At 38.1% G+C, this 15,396-nt stretch overlaps 1 protein-coding gene across 2 annotated transcripts in view; it reads left to right on the forward strand.

Moving 5' to 3' along the window:
• Positions 1–15,396, forward strand: part of BNC2 (basonuclin zinc finger protein 2) — a 308,307-nt gene that overhangs the window by 275,699 nt on the left and 17,212 nt on the right. For both annotated transcript variants that reach the window (XM_074932200.1, XM_074932199.1), the window contains exon 5: positions 8,950–10,913. In XM_074932200.1, coding sequence (XP_074788301.1) covers positions 8,950–10,913 — 1,964 coding nt within the window. The remainder of the gene's footprint in view (positions 1–8,949; positions 10,914–15,396) is intronic.

Genomic DNA, 15,396 nt, shown 5'->3' on the forward strand with positions numbered 1-15,396 from the left:
GACTTATGCAGTAATTAGGGGATAATTGTCATTAACCTCGCAAACAGTAGTTTACCCATATTGTTTAAAAGGCTCCGGGATGCATAATGACAAGGTAATCTGTCAAAGCGCTAGGGGGAAATATTAATAAGATTTGTGCAAGCCTGGATAGAAAATATGCAGAAAGCGGCCACATTAAGCTAATTGGTGGATGAATATACACTTGTAAAAGTGCTTCTAATGGCACGTTTGCTGCTCTCCAAATGACTACTGTTAATGTGGAGAAGTGGGCTGCCTAGAAAGTCAGGACTGCTGGGACAAGAGGGTATTAAGACATTCAGGCACATCTATTATTACTTTCTACACTGTAATATAATTTTCCCCACTTTCTTTTGCATTTCAGTGCCTCTAATACCTGCAAACAGATAGCTCACTTTTATATCCCAGTGACCCTTGCCTTTTTGGTGTCACTTCTGCACCCTGCTGTCTCCCTTTTGCATCGTGTTGCCACCTATGACACACCTGGGGGTTTTGGTGTAAATTTTTTAAGTAAACAATCAAAAGAAAAAGGCCTCATTAAGATCATGTTGTATATATTGCAAGTAATAATACATAGTTCCCTAATGAATACTAAAGATGGAAATCAATCTCCCGGTTCTGCTGCCATTCATATACTCAGCATATAGTACAACTGAATCCCCCTACTGATGCACAATTTGGGTTCAATCAGAAAACCAAGCATGTAATGAAATCCAGTTTATGAGTATTACTTATTGGCACTTTTACTCCAGTGGTTTTGTCCCTGGGCAACTTCTCAATTTCTTACAATGCCCCTGGTTAGACAAATTTCTTACTGACTTCTTTGGAAGTTTTACTTACAAGCCCAGGAAGACTTAGCTTTTGTTGCTTACATTTTTTGTTAGGTTTGTGGCTTTAGTCAGTTTAGATTTAAAGTGAGAAAAGGACCATCTGATAACCTGATTTGACTTGACTGTTAGATGTCTTGCCCTGCTTTCGGTGCAGTCCATGTTAGATTGAGCAAGGATGTCAGACATGATTTGTTTGTATTATCACATTGTGCATTGGGGAAGGTCTTGGCTGAAGAAAGCCTGGGTGTCTCTTGTGGCTCTGTGTATTGCAAATACAGTACCTCATTGATGCTCTCTGAATGTTTCCTGTTTCTCACAAAAATTATGTGTCATTCTTTCAGTGTTGATGAAACTGAGGCTAAGAAAGAGAGGCCTAAGTAGCTTACTAAATTTACTGAAAGACTGCCAGGGCACAGAAAACATAACTTCTCAGTGAGTTGTGCAGCACTGACACCAAACAGTAAAAGCATGAGTGTTTTCAGGGACTGATAGTACCAAGGCAAATTTTCTTTTGTGACATACCAGAATGGCCAACTATATATATAAAAATTGGTGAAAGTGAGTATGAAAATCAGTCATTGGTATGGTTATATGTGTGTTGGGTATTTCCTACCCACTTACGTGCAAAATTGTGTTGTAAAGTTAATTTATACCTGAAGTTATTTCTGTGGTTTGCCATGTTTGTGTTTCTGTTTACATCCTATCCTGAGAAGTCCCCATGGCACCTCATACAGTCTAAAATTTTTGCCTTCATACACCTTGTGCTTGGTGGTTTGATTGCTTCTAGGAGCCATGTCTGCCTAAGGGCAAACACAGGTTAGTGGCAAAACTTCTTCAGAGACATTTCAATAAATTTTCCACTCTCACAGGTTGTAGAGGAGCAAAGGTATCAAATTATTCTTCTATACTTGGCGTCCAAGGTTATGGATTTCAAAGCTCCTTAAGAAATTCAAACAACCAATTTCTATGAAAACTTGATATTCTACCATTTGGTGAATGTGAGAAAAAATGTCTCACCATTAGCATGCATTAAAAATGTTTTTGTGACCAGATACCATAAAGCATATGATCACCTCTCATTAACTCCTTACTTAGGAAAGTCTTTAGAAATCTTTTAAAAGGTTCAACCAGAACTGATGGTGAAGGGAATTTGACTGTTTGCATTTGAAAATTTGTGCAATTCTTGGGAGAGAGGAGCAAAATACTTGTGAAGTGGCACTGGTATTTCAAAAATAAATATCAAATAATGAGATAATGACAACTGCTGAAAGGTTACTTTGGATCTTCTTAAAGCTGCCAAATCAATGTGTAGCTGTGCTAACATGAGTTCCATCGTTATAAATTAGTGACAGATTTTAATAATTTTCACCATAACAGTTGTAAATCAAAGGAGATTTTGTCGACATCGTAGGTGTTACACCACTGTAAAACTAGTAAATGCAAGAAGAGTATCAGTCTCTGGCTGGGCTTAGATTCTTTTCTTTAAAGTATGGACAGATGTTTACTGTGAAAAGAACTTGTTGGGCACCCAATTTTAAAGAGGCTTGATGTAGTTGGTATGATTAAATTAACCTTGGGCTGCTGTGATTAAATACGTTGTAACCCCACAGTCATCTATCACAGTTTTAAAAATAAAATGCTGTATGAAGTGTGTCCCTGCTGAAACCAGGACACAGTGTTAGTTGGGGGGGGTGGGGGGGGTGGGGGGGAAATAATCTTGTGAATTATGCATTCTTATCTGGTCCATAATTAAGAGCATTCCACAACAAAGTGCATATTTTATCAAAAGTCAAACAATATGTTTTAAAAATCAGAAGAAGCATTTAAAACTAGTGCCCTTGCATCCTAATAGTTTTACTGGAGTTTCAGAGGTGAATACACATTCATGAAGAGCAGGAAAGAGTTCGAATTAATGTTTCTTTAATGAAAACAGTAAGACACTTCTCTCCCCTGTCCTGAGTTCACATGGATGCTTTATAGTTTGCATTTGAGAGTGTCGTCATCTTTCAGGGCAATTCTTTCAAATGTATTTTAAAGTTGGTGAACGTGAAAAATTAAAAGACATTCTGCAATTGGGGTGCCTTATGAGGAAGTTCAGTCCCCAAAAGGAGTCATATGTTGACAATTTAGTATTTTGATATAATTCCCTGCAATTTAGTCCAGAACCAGCACTCTAGCAGGTCACTTGTGCAGGCACCTGTGCTGCTGGCGTATGCCTTTGGGACAAGATATAAAGCAGAGGATGGGCATACTTTTGGTCAGTAAAGACCCTGTAGGGCATTTAGCAAGAGTGTGGGTGGTTAATGGCAGTGTCCTGGCTAGATTTCAGCTGCAGTTATTGCATTCAACCTCCTTATGTTCCATCTGCAGTTTCAGCAGGACATGGTGTTTCTCACTTTCACTCTGAAACTGTTGAGTAGTGCTTCTATGTGTTGCTACACAGCCGCTGTGTTCCACCATGGTGGTATATGCCATATTGAAACAGATTTGGCTCCACATCATGTTTCAGGGCTGTTATGTCAAAATTACTTTCCAACACGGTCAGTGGAATTAATCTGGTTTTAAAGTGCAATTACTCTGGATCTAGATTGTAGCCAGATTTGACCCAGTGTCTACAAAATCAGTTAGTAAAGTTTGCAAAGGTCTTTAGGGGTCCTTTTGGTCAAAACACAAAGCTTTTTGCTACTGAATTCATAAGACCTGGAGTCTAAGGAGCAACCAGAGCAAGAACTGTTACAAAGTTGGCAGGAAAAGTAAATATGAGCACGCATGTAAGTAAATAACATCTCCTTCATTTTAGTCTTCATTTGAACACATTCTGCCAGTGTCATTCTCAGCGATATGCTGGGGAATGACAGTGTTCCTTTCTTGCCCTGCTGTAACATGCTGGTTTCCTCATGCATACCCAGTGTCTTTGGAATGAAGAAAACAAGTCCAACAGGTAAGAGAAAGGGGGTGTCAGAAAAGAAGAAGATCTATTGCTTTCTAGTAGAGTGGAGGCTGCAGTGAAACCAAAAGATAAAGATTTCTTCTGTTGACTAAGAACTCAGTAGTGCTGCACTGTATTTGTTCCTTCTGCAGCAATTTAACTCAAGGAAAGGACTGCTGACACTTTAGCATGAGTTTTTTCATATGGTTTCAGTTGGTGAAGGAGGGCTGGTGGGAGATGGATGAGAAGTGACAGATGAGGGGAAAAAGTTTTAATGATGCAGGCTAAGTGTCTTAAATCTCAGATCAGTTGCACGTGTATAATCATGGGGAGGAAGTATGCACACCTTTTTATCATGTTTACAGGGGCAAATATGAGTTAGGTTCAACACGGTACAAACACCTATCAGGAAAATGAGTATGAGATTGTATGTGTAAATGCACATTTCTATGGAAAACTAGATAGAGGCTTTACATCTGTCCTACTGAGGTCAGTGGGAGTTAACCAAAATGAGCAAGAGGTGTTGCACATTGCCCATCTGTACTAATGTGAGTTGGTGTGCTGCTGCACACTTTTGGTAACTTACCCCAGGAGTAGTAGGATTACCCATAGTATAACAGCTTGAAATTTAATTGGGAAGCAAAGAGATGCTCCTGGGAAATTCAGCCAAACAAAAACAACAAACCCTAAATCATGGAAATTATGTAGGCCTGCCTTTATTAGAAACAAATGTTGATTTTTTTCTGTCTACACCCTAATTAAAACCATCCTCTGCAATTATACTATGACCAAATGAATATCTTTCAGTCTGCTTTTCAACTGTAACAGCTGCACCCAAAATGTTTCTTTGAGATCAGCTAGAAAATATATAGCTCTTTAAGAAGCGCTTATAGAAGAAAGACATGATAAACACTAGACTTGCTTAATTATTTAACCAAACATGTATCTATGTAGTATTTTATAACATGGATACTTAACTGATATGCATCAAAAGCAGCAGTTTATGGTGCATATGCAAATTTGCTAACATATGGTGGTTAGCAGTGTGTTATTCTATAGAACTTTTGAGTGCTTCTCAGAAGTTACCACAATAGTGCCCAAAACCAGTCTACTTCCCAGATCATAAGGCTTGTTTAAAAAGTAATTTTATCTCTTTTTTGACCTTTCTATTTATCTCAACTCTTTTATAATCATCTCTCACCATGTATTCAGCCAGGTGTGTATATACATTTTACCTATGCTAATAAGTTAATTAGTAAGATAAAAATAGACTTGCAAGAAGTTGGGGGGGGGGGGGGGGGGATGTAGATACATGTATCAGTGTGAGTGTAGACATAAAATTACCTTCAGGTAATGCAGGCACAGGAGTCAGTGGAGCTTCTCACACAAAGTGACAATTTAAAACAACTGGTTTCATAACAAAAGTTCAAGGTTTATAGTTTATTTTCATAGTGTAGACTTATGTTTGTGTAGACTATTCTTATTTTCGAAGTAGAAAGTTTTTTAATTGGAAGGTTTTAAAGGTGAATTGAAAGTTTGAAATTTGGAAAGCCTAAAGGCCCTCAGGAAATGAAGACTCATCTTCACAATCCTCCCTAGTTAAGCTCCTAAAAATTAGAGTGGTCTTCGTGCCCATCTTCTGTTGTAGCCTGTTTGTGTCATCCAACATAATCATCCTGACACCCATCACTTGTTCTCTCTGACCGAGAAGTTTAAGACAAAAGGTACTCTAACATATGCTGACACATCCCTTCCTAACGTATGATCAACAAAAATGAGGAGGCAGATTCAGGGTGATAAATTATGACATTACTTTATAGATCTAATGAAGTATGCATGTATGTGAATGTGTACCTATACAAATAATAGAGTCGTGTCTGTTTAGAGTTAGAAGATTCAAGGTTATATCTTGTATCCTTAGAGGTTAATTTAATATGATTTAGAGATTAAAAGATTTTTTTCCATCTGAAATTGTGAGAAAGCTATCCACACATATAAAATAAAAATAAAAACACGGCTATACGGCCAAGGAAGGAAGAGCATCACTATGCTGAGTAGTTTGCTTGTCTAGTGCCTGGCTTAGAGCTGTAAAAGTGCTGTGGTATCTCTATACTCACTGACTTCCTTGTACACATTGTCACAGGAGGCTTGGCTTAATCAGTTGTGAACTGAAAGAAGTAATATAAATTGGAACCTTTTGTCATGGAATATTTAAATGTGGATATGTTTTAATGGCTTTGGGGAGAAAATTTAGCATGAGAGATTGTAAGAAACAAGAAATCGATTACATGTAAGAAAGGACTTGAGTGTCTAATCAAGTATTACCATATACAGAGAGATCCCTAGCTAGTTATAGCTTAATTCAAAGGGGATAATGGTTAGATTTTTTCTTAAGTTTTATCAAAAAATGACATTCCTATTCGCTCTTTATCTAGTTTTGCATAATATACTCTTACAATGATTTATGGAAAGCCGTCCCTGTGTAAATATTGAAGCATATGCTACAGAATATCCATAAGTAGTGTGTTTTCTATTAAATATAGGCATCAATACAATTTTTATTTACTTTTGCTGGGGAAATAAAAGCCAAGCAACTTATTGCTGAAAATTAACAAGATATAGCTTGATATAACTAGTAGGAGTAGGCAAGGATCATTTAAGAGCAGTTTTCTGATTCCCTGCTGTTTCTTTGAATGACGGCAAGAGTAATGCCATGACATTCGCACTCTTGACTGCCAGTTTCTCTGATCAGTGGGACTTAGCAGCTGCTGAAGGTCTGGCCCTCCTCATTGCAAACCCTTAAACTAAATGAAACAAAGTGGGGTGGTGTCTCATTGAGAGGTAGCTCATGTAGCCAATTTCTGTCTTCTCTAAAGCATAGTGGGAGCCCCCACATTTAGACGATGCCTGCCTGTTCAGTGCATGCAAAGAGCTGGGTGTGCTGCCACTGGGTGAGGGACTGTGTGGTACCACCTTCTGCTTACATGTGGGAGTCTGTTACAGGATCTGTACCTACTATTCTCACGAGTTATTGTTGTACCGGCTGTATTTAATTTTTATTTACTTAAATACCCGTTTTTGTAAAGCATCCATCTGTTGCATAAGCCTGTGAGTGATTCACAAATTAAAGCAAAAACAAAACAAATTACTACCAGTAGTAAGCAGCCTGCAGCTGGGTGCAGACAGAAATCCTAATTCGGTACATGTAAACAGTGTAAATTAGACAACATTCTTTCCATCATCAAACAATGCAAGTTACAGTTAGCAGGAATTAATACTTGTAGCTTGGGATTAGAAATGTGTGGATTTAGATTGGGTCAGAGGTGACAGTGAAGGCCTGGAGATCAAAATCTGAACTAAGTCTGGTTTTGCAGTATATGTAGGAAGCTTTAGGTCACATTCATGGGAAGGGTAGCCAAAATTAGATGGACGGGGAAAAAAAGTCTTAGAGCGCTAAAATATGAACCTGTCTTTTAATTGTTTGTTTGTGGTGGTGGTGTTTTATTTTTCTCCCTCCCCTCGACCCATTTTGGTTTTGTTTTGTTTCACTTTGTTTTGTTGTTGGGTGGGGTTTTTTGATGTTCTGGATGATTCCTATTAGTTAGCACTGACTGCCTGTAAAATACTGCTTCATCAGGCAGGTAGAACTGGGAGGGCATTAGAAATGTTCAAAGGTAAGAACATTTCCTGACTAATGCTGCAAATCAAGACCACCACCTGCATCATGGTGTTCCTTCATCACTGCATTTTCCGATACTCTAGGAAATGTGAGGGAAGAGAGGAATCAATCCTCTGAAGACTGAAGATAATGAAATAAATTAAGACCTGAAAAAAACCCAGAAAGGCATTTGCAGGCTTCATAATCAAACAAGAGGTAGTGGGTTTTGCAATAGTGCATAGTCCAAAGTGTTCAAAGTTCTGAAGCTGAGATTCAAGATTTAAAAAGATCAGAGACAGTACAATGGAGTATCTTGCAAGGCTTTCAAACTGTTTAATGCATGAGGAAGCATTGGAATAATTCTAGTCTGATGGCCTTCAACAGTGCTTGTTGGTTAGAGTTACTGTGCTGAGGTTATGTCCAGCATTTGCCCAAAAGGAAAGACGTCAATAAAATTATGTATTAATTATATAAGTATTTTAATATGTTTTTATCAATACATGCTGGAATGGATTGCCTGACATTACATTGCAGAATTTTCAAGTCCTACCTTCAGGCAAATCTCATGCTTACTAGCAAAAATGAAAGTGTGAAATGCTTTTTAATGTATATTTAACAACAGATAGTCTAGTGATTACTGATGTGTATTCTCTCTGGATTTTTCCCTTGCTATCAGAAGGCAATGTTAAGAGACAACATTTTTACACATTTATGCTATCTACATCCATCAGATGCTTACTTTTTACATACTTTTAACTGTCATTTATAACAAGGCTGAAAAAAAGTAATCTCTTAAGTCTAAACTATACCAAGATTGCAAGCTTACAATCAATTGCCAGTAGTAGTCCGGTTACGCTTAAAACCAGTGTCCCAATTTCTACCTTTTGATACAAGTTAATAATGAATATGTTTTTCAGTATTGCCATCATGAAAAAAAAGAGAGAGAAAAAAAAGGGAGTAAGGTACAAGTATTACATGCTATTTTTAAGACTTTTTGCCTTGCATCAAAATTTCTTGTGAGATTGCCCACGAGTGACTTATGTCTTCTTACATTTAAGAAGCAAATCTATCAAATGCATTTATTTAACTCTTTCTTATAGTGTCACCATTTAATAGTGATTGAAGTACAATTTTCTGTATTTCACAGTGGAGTGCACAGCAACAGTTCATGTTTTACGCTAATGTATGCTAAACAGTAGCATTGTACTTAGATCAGTGTTGTTAAAATGAAAGTACTGAAAGCATTTTGGATCACAGAGCCCCATGGTATACATTTTGTTTGCTCTGGCATTATTAAACTCAATCTGTTTCTCTGACTGTGACTCTAATTACTATATTTGTATGGCTGGAAAGTTTGAAATTTTGGTCGAGTTCTGTTAATGCTGTTTGCATGTTGTTTTTTGAGCTTAGTGTTTCATGTTCAGACAGCAGAACACCTTCTATTGAATTCAATAATTATGCAGAATCAATAAGATTTTTCTTTGTGTTTGTTGTTTCTTTGATATGGCCTCTAGGATGCTGCAGGCAAGGTGCTGGACCGCTGGGCCATCATGTCCAGGGAAGAAGAGATCATTACCCTTCAACAGTTCCTGAGATTTGGAGAAACCAAATCCATTGTGGAGCTGATGGCAATTCAAGAAAAAGAAGGGCAGGCTGTGGCTGTGCCATCTTCAAAGACAGATTCAGATATAAGGACTTTTATTGAAAGCAATAATCGCACCAGGAGCCCAAGTCTCCTTGCTCACCTGGAGAACAGCAATCCTTCCAGTATTCATCATTTTGAAAACATCCCAAATAGCCTTGCATTCCTGCTTCCATTCCAGTATATAAATCCAGTCTCTGCTCCACTGCTGGGGCTGCCTCCAAATGGCCTCCTGCTGGAACAGCCAGCAATGAGGCTCCGTGAACCAAACCTTACAACCCAAAATGAGTATAACGAGAGCAGTGAATCTGAAGTTTCCCCTACACCTTTCAAGAATGAGCAAACATCCAGCAGGAATGCTTTGACCAGCATCACAAATGTTGAGCCTAAAACTGAGCCAGCCTGCATCTCTCCTGTTCAGACACCTACTCCTGTCAATGATTTATCAAAACCAGAACACACTAAAAGCTCGTTCCGCATTCACAGAATGAGGAGAATGGGGTCGGCCTCTAGGAAAGGAAGAGTATTTTGCAATGCATGTGGCAAAACTTTTTATGACAAAGGTACACTTAAAATCCACTACAATGCCGTTCACCTGAAAATCAAGCACCGGTGCACTATTGAGGGCTGCAACATGGTCTTCAGCTCTCTCAGAAGCCGCAATCGCCACAGTGCTAACCCCAATCCCCGCCTCCACATGCCTATGTTAAGAAACAACCGTGACAAAGATCTAATTCGTGCTACATCAGGTGCCGCCACTCCAGTCATAGCAAGTACAAAATCCAACCTAACTTTAACAAGTCCTGGGCGTCCACCAATGGGGTTTACCACTCCTCCTCTAGATCCTGTACTACAGAACCCTCTTCCCAGTCAGCTTGTGTTCCCGGCTTTAAAGACTGTCCAACCTGTTCCTCCTTTTTACAGAAATTTACTTACTCCTGGAGAGATGGTGAGTCCTCCAACCTCGCTCCCTACCAGTCCAATAATACCAGCAGTGAGTGGCATGGAGCATCCTCCTCCTCCTCCTTCAGAGTCATCGGTACCTTCAGTGCTGATGCCCACTCCAGAGTCTAATGCTGACCTTGCCCCCAAGAAGAAGCCAAGGAAGTCTAGCATGCCAGTTAAAATTGAAAAGGAAGTTATCGATACTGCTGATGAGTTTGATGATGAAGAGGAAGAGGTGAATGACAGCAGCACGATGGTGAATGACATTGGTCATGACAATCACTGCCATTCTCAGGAGGAAATGAGCCCAGGCCTGTCTGTGAAAGACTTTTCCAAAAGTGACAGAAGCAGATGCATTTCTAGACCAGACATAAGAAGGGCAGACAGCATGACATCAGAAGACCAGGAGCACGAAAGAGACTATGAAAATGAGTCAGAGTCATCAGAGCCCAAATTGTGTGAGGAATCCATGGAAGGTGATGATCGCCTCCATGAACCTGGTGAAAAATCTATGATGCACAGTGACAGACCAGATGAAAACCACGACTCTTCCAACCAGGATGTCATTAAGGTGAAGGAAGAGTATACAGACCCTACATATGATATGTTCTACATGAGCCAATATGGACTGTACAATGGAGGCAGTGCCAGTATGGCTGCCCTTCATGAAAGTTTCGCTTCTACATTCAACTACAGCAGCCCTCAGAAGTTCTCCCCAGAAGGTGAAATGTGCTCCAGCCCAGACCCCAAGATCTGCTATGTGTGCAAGAAAAGTTTCAAGAGTTCCTACAGTGTGAAGCTTCACTACAGAAATGTTCATTTAAAAGAGATGCATGTCTGCACAGTGGCTGGCTGTAATGCTGCGTTCCCATCACGGAGAAGCAGAGACAGGTCAGTAAATATTAACTGATTTTCTACATTATTAAATGTGTTGAATTATGTAAGAATAGGCAGTTTAGGATATATGAAGAAACAGAGAGATGTACAGTAATGACAACTGACAGTTGTGTTCCCATGACATTGAGAGAGTTTTATCACTTTAAGATTTTCATTGTTGCTTGGCATTCAGAATAGTATATATTGTACTATCCTCTTAAGTGACTGACTAGATAATAAATGTCACTGTTCTTTCTGTGTGCCTGTGAACATGTGTATTGTACTTCTGTTTATAAGCTGCAGCTTTTATTACATTTATTTTCTTCTCCCTGCAACTTTTAAAACAAGAAAAACTTGTATTAAATATATAGTGAATTATATACAATACAAATATCTCCATGTATGCATATCAAACCATAGAACTAGGAAACAGGGAGAGGTGTGGATGGACGGTTGGATGAATGGATGGAGAGAGAAAAGGAAGGATTGGAATAAAAGAATGATTTCCATCCCCATAGGGACATATAAAAGCAAACAGAAGGCATTAGAAGACTCTTATTTTTTTCTCTTCAATTTTCAAAACTAACTGCTATGTTGTAGCAGGAACAAGTAAATATTAAAAAAACAGTTGTCACTTTCTTTAGTAGAATTTACACACCTCTCTGTACACTATGGTCATTTAGTCTCTATCTTCTTTTCTGCATGTGAGCAACTGCCTTTCCCACTGATGGGAATTTTGCACACTCAGAGAGGAGAGGCTAGACCCCTACATATTTTTAAGATCAGCCAGGGTATATTCTGTGGCCCTTCGGATGACATCATGCCCTAGCTATGCTGCATCAATACTGAAACAGTTGGGCTTAAACAGAAGCAGCTGTTAGGGTCTGATTGTGGTTTTTTTATACACCATTCTTTTTGATTCCTGAGGAAAATGTAATATAAATGGAATTTGTCAAGGTGGTAGGATAACACAGTTATTTCATACTTGTAGATAAAAGCTCTTGCATGTGATGATGATCACATTGACACATAACAAAATCTCTCTGGTTCATGGAGTGATAGTGAGATTGGGTTGTCTCTTTTTCTTTATTTGTGTTTCATATTTTTTCATTATGTTGTAAAAACTCAGCAGACACAGGAAGGAAATTAAACCTAGTTAAACATTTCACACACAGCTCCTTTTTTTTTTTTTTTAAATTTTGTATTTTACCATTGAAATTGATGTGGTTTGAAAGTGAATATACCATATATAAAATGAGAACAAGTTAGTGTTGAAGATACTGAGGAGTCAAAATTCATTATTTTAATGGAGAGTCCAGTCCCCAAATATCTCATGTCTTCTGTTACTATTTATGAAATCCACTAAACAGAAAAATAGGAACACACGTAAGAATACAAATTCAAAACATCTAAGAAGGACAATCTAGAGTTTGCATTTCAGCAGGATGAAACCACTGGACATGAAGAGGGTAAACTAAACTAAGACTCCCTTCCTGCTGTATCCTGATAACTTTTTTGAGACTTGAGTTTGACAACGGAAGCATGTGAGTTAAGTGGCATAATCTATGCTTGAGTTTAGATGTGTGAAGAACCACATTTAGTCCCTTAAATTGCACAGGATTTTTTAGTCAAGAATTTGGCTTGTTTGGTCTGTTTCCTTAAGCAAATTATGAAAAGTCAGTCACGTACTAAGCAAAACAGCTTTACATTCAGCATGTGAAGTAAAAAGTGGCTAATTTTAGAGTTTGGAACTTTAAGCAATGCATTCTATTTCAGCAGGAATCCATTGACAGATCATACTAATAATAAAGTTAATATAGTAAAGATTTATATGTTTTTAGAAAAAGGTGAGTGTGATAACATACATAAAATATTTCTGAGACAAGAACATTAAAAAGGGGCACATTTTGAAAATATTTTCTGAACTATGTAGGATACTCTTATTAAGCTTATTAGAAGCAAGACATAAAATAAAAATCTGATTCAGGAACTTAAAATGCAGGCTGCATATTTAAAGACAAAATTATTATTTACACATCATTTTGAGTTGTGTAGGGCTCAAGACCATCTTTTTATATCATTACACTAGTAACATTCAGAATATGTTTCAATTATACATTGCACATGGGATAAAAAAAACCATAGGTATGTTATATCCTTTAATTGCAAAGACTTAAGAGTGGTTATATACTTCAAAAAATTCAAAGCTATGATACAGTTTGCGTGCACATTCAGGCTTGATGTTTTTGTAAGTTCATTAGAACTCATATCTTAGGGACAGTCATTACCTAAATATAAAATTTCTACCTCTTCAAATTAGGGAGAGCACCTCAAAGATAACTGGATAACGAAATTAATAGCATTGCAAAGTGAGAACTTCTCCCAACCACTTAAATCAATTTAATTTAAAAGCTCTGAAGCATTTTGCTATTAAATGCCGTACAAGAAATAAGAAATAGCTACCTAAAGCACACAACAATAATTCCTGGAGAATATTTGTCATGTACTGGTGTTGCAATTTGGACACATTATAAAAAAATATGTGTGATTTGTTTGTGTTGCGTCACATAATCTTTGACTAGCTAGAGAAGCTTAGAATTTCTTTAATTTGAAAATGAAAATTAAGTCATTTTTTCAGGATTATCTTCTTAATGAAATCAGAGTTTTAACTATCCCATAGCTTACAGTCTTGTGAAGTTACTATCTTTAGTAATTTTGTTAATAATTTTACTAGTACTGTATTAATAATATTATTAATCCTGTTATAACTAGTTAGTGGTCTAAACCTCATAACTCCAGTTATGTTCTAAAAGAAAATACAAGCTTATGAGGAGATAACTAACATTGGCTAATCCTCTTTGTTTCCTTTAGAGGCATCTGATATGCCTTAAAGGCATTTTCCAATGCAATTCTAGTTAATCAAAGGTTTGTCTATATTCCCCATTCTGTACATACACAAAACTCCAAATTGTTAACAGTGGGTGTAGCTGTTGTAAAATGCGCTTTGCAAGAGTGGGGTTGTGATACAAACTGCTGGTTACTAGAGAGCAAATACAGTGCTACTCTGACTGAAGAAGGGTTTTTTTATCCATGTCACAGCTGCAGCCCTCTGTTGTGGAATGCATCCTGTAGCAATTCATGTTAAGGGCTGACTAAATCCAGCTTCACCATTCCTACATCATTTGTGCCAAGGTCAACTCCTCTATAAATATCCTTCTGCCAGAAAGGTTGGACTATCTGCTGAGATCTTTGACTAAACAGTGCTATTTCTTGTAAATTAGGATCAAGATAACCAGAAGATTCAGGAGTCCACCTCATGTGTTTTTCCAACACAGGCCAGAGGAAAGCAAAGCAGATTCCTGGCCCTTACCATCAATGACCCAGTAATTCTGTTTTCCCTTCTAAAAATTAGGCACTACTGCTTTTGACTTGTCAAGCTCCACTGTGTGTAGGTTTTTTTAAAAGGGCCTTTTTTTATCACCTTCTGAGCTACAGGTAACATCACTCACAAAATCAACCTTATACATAGCTATATCTGTGATCATTTCTCCAAACAGATAACTCTTTCTGTCTTTGTTTTCCTGGAAGCACTACACTTGTGCTGCTTCTTCTTCCATTCTTCACCAGAAACTCCCTGAATTAGCTGTCCATCCATGTCTGTTTCTGTATTTACTTTACATGTCCTTTCTTCTAAAAGCAAGATATTCAGGCTACATCTTCTTGTAAGAAAGAAATGAAGAATAAATAGGGAAAGAGACTGTATTAAAAATTACATCAATAGTCAGAAGCAATGTCATAAGCCTCCTTTTGAATGAAGGAGGAGGATAATTTTTTAGATGGAAAAGAGAAAGAAGAGAAAGAAGTTAAGTTCTTGTGAGAACTGTGCACTTGAATGGAAAGAATTGTCTCTCTACAGTGAGTGGTCTCTGGACTCAGAGGGGGTCTCTCCTGTGAGTGAGGAGAAAGGGCCTGTGGCGCCAGTGGTTAGATTGCCCTGGGATGTGCTTCCCAGTTTTATCTGTGAGTCCTGCCCCAGCACGTACTGACTTTGCCTTACAAAAAGATACGTGTGGTTGGTCCTTGAAGCCAGCACTGAGTTACAGCTGCTCAGGGAATGATCCTGAGCTGTAGATGAGACATGTGGATGCGAGGAGGGAGTAGTTATTTCCTGTTCAAAGAGGACAGCAATGCCAGTTTCGTCTAAGAGTCTGTTGGAGAGCACATGCAGAGCTGAAAGTCTGGAAGCTTCAAGCAGTTGGCTTCGTTTCTGGCTCTCACCTTTAAGAGCCAATAATTTTGTGGTCAAAACCACTGATGAAACAGGAGGCAGATGGACCTGCCTTCAGTAAGTCTTGTTGAGAAGCTGTCAGATCTGAAGGAGAAATACTGCCATCTTCTCTGTCAACCTTAGTGCATGCTAAATTCCTGTTTCACCTAGTATTGGCACTATTAAAATCTGTGTTTGTTAAGGTAGGACACAGCATTAGTAACAATCTGT

The sequence above is a fragment of the Athene noctua genome, chromosome Z, assembly GCF_965140245.1.
Source record: "Athene noctua chromosome Z, bAthNoc1.hap1.1, whole genome shotgun sequence".
NCBI classification, from domain to species: Eukaryota; Metazoa; Chordata; class Aves; order Strigiformes; family Strigidae; genus Athene; species Athene noctua.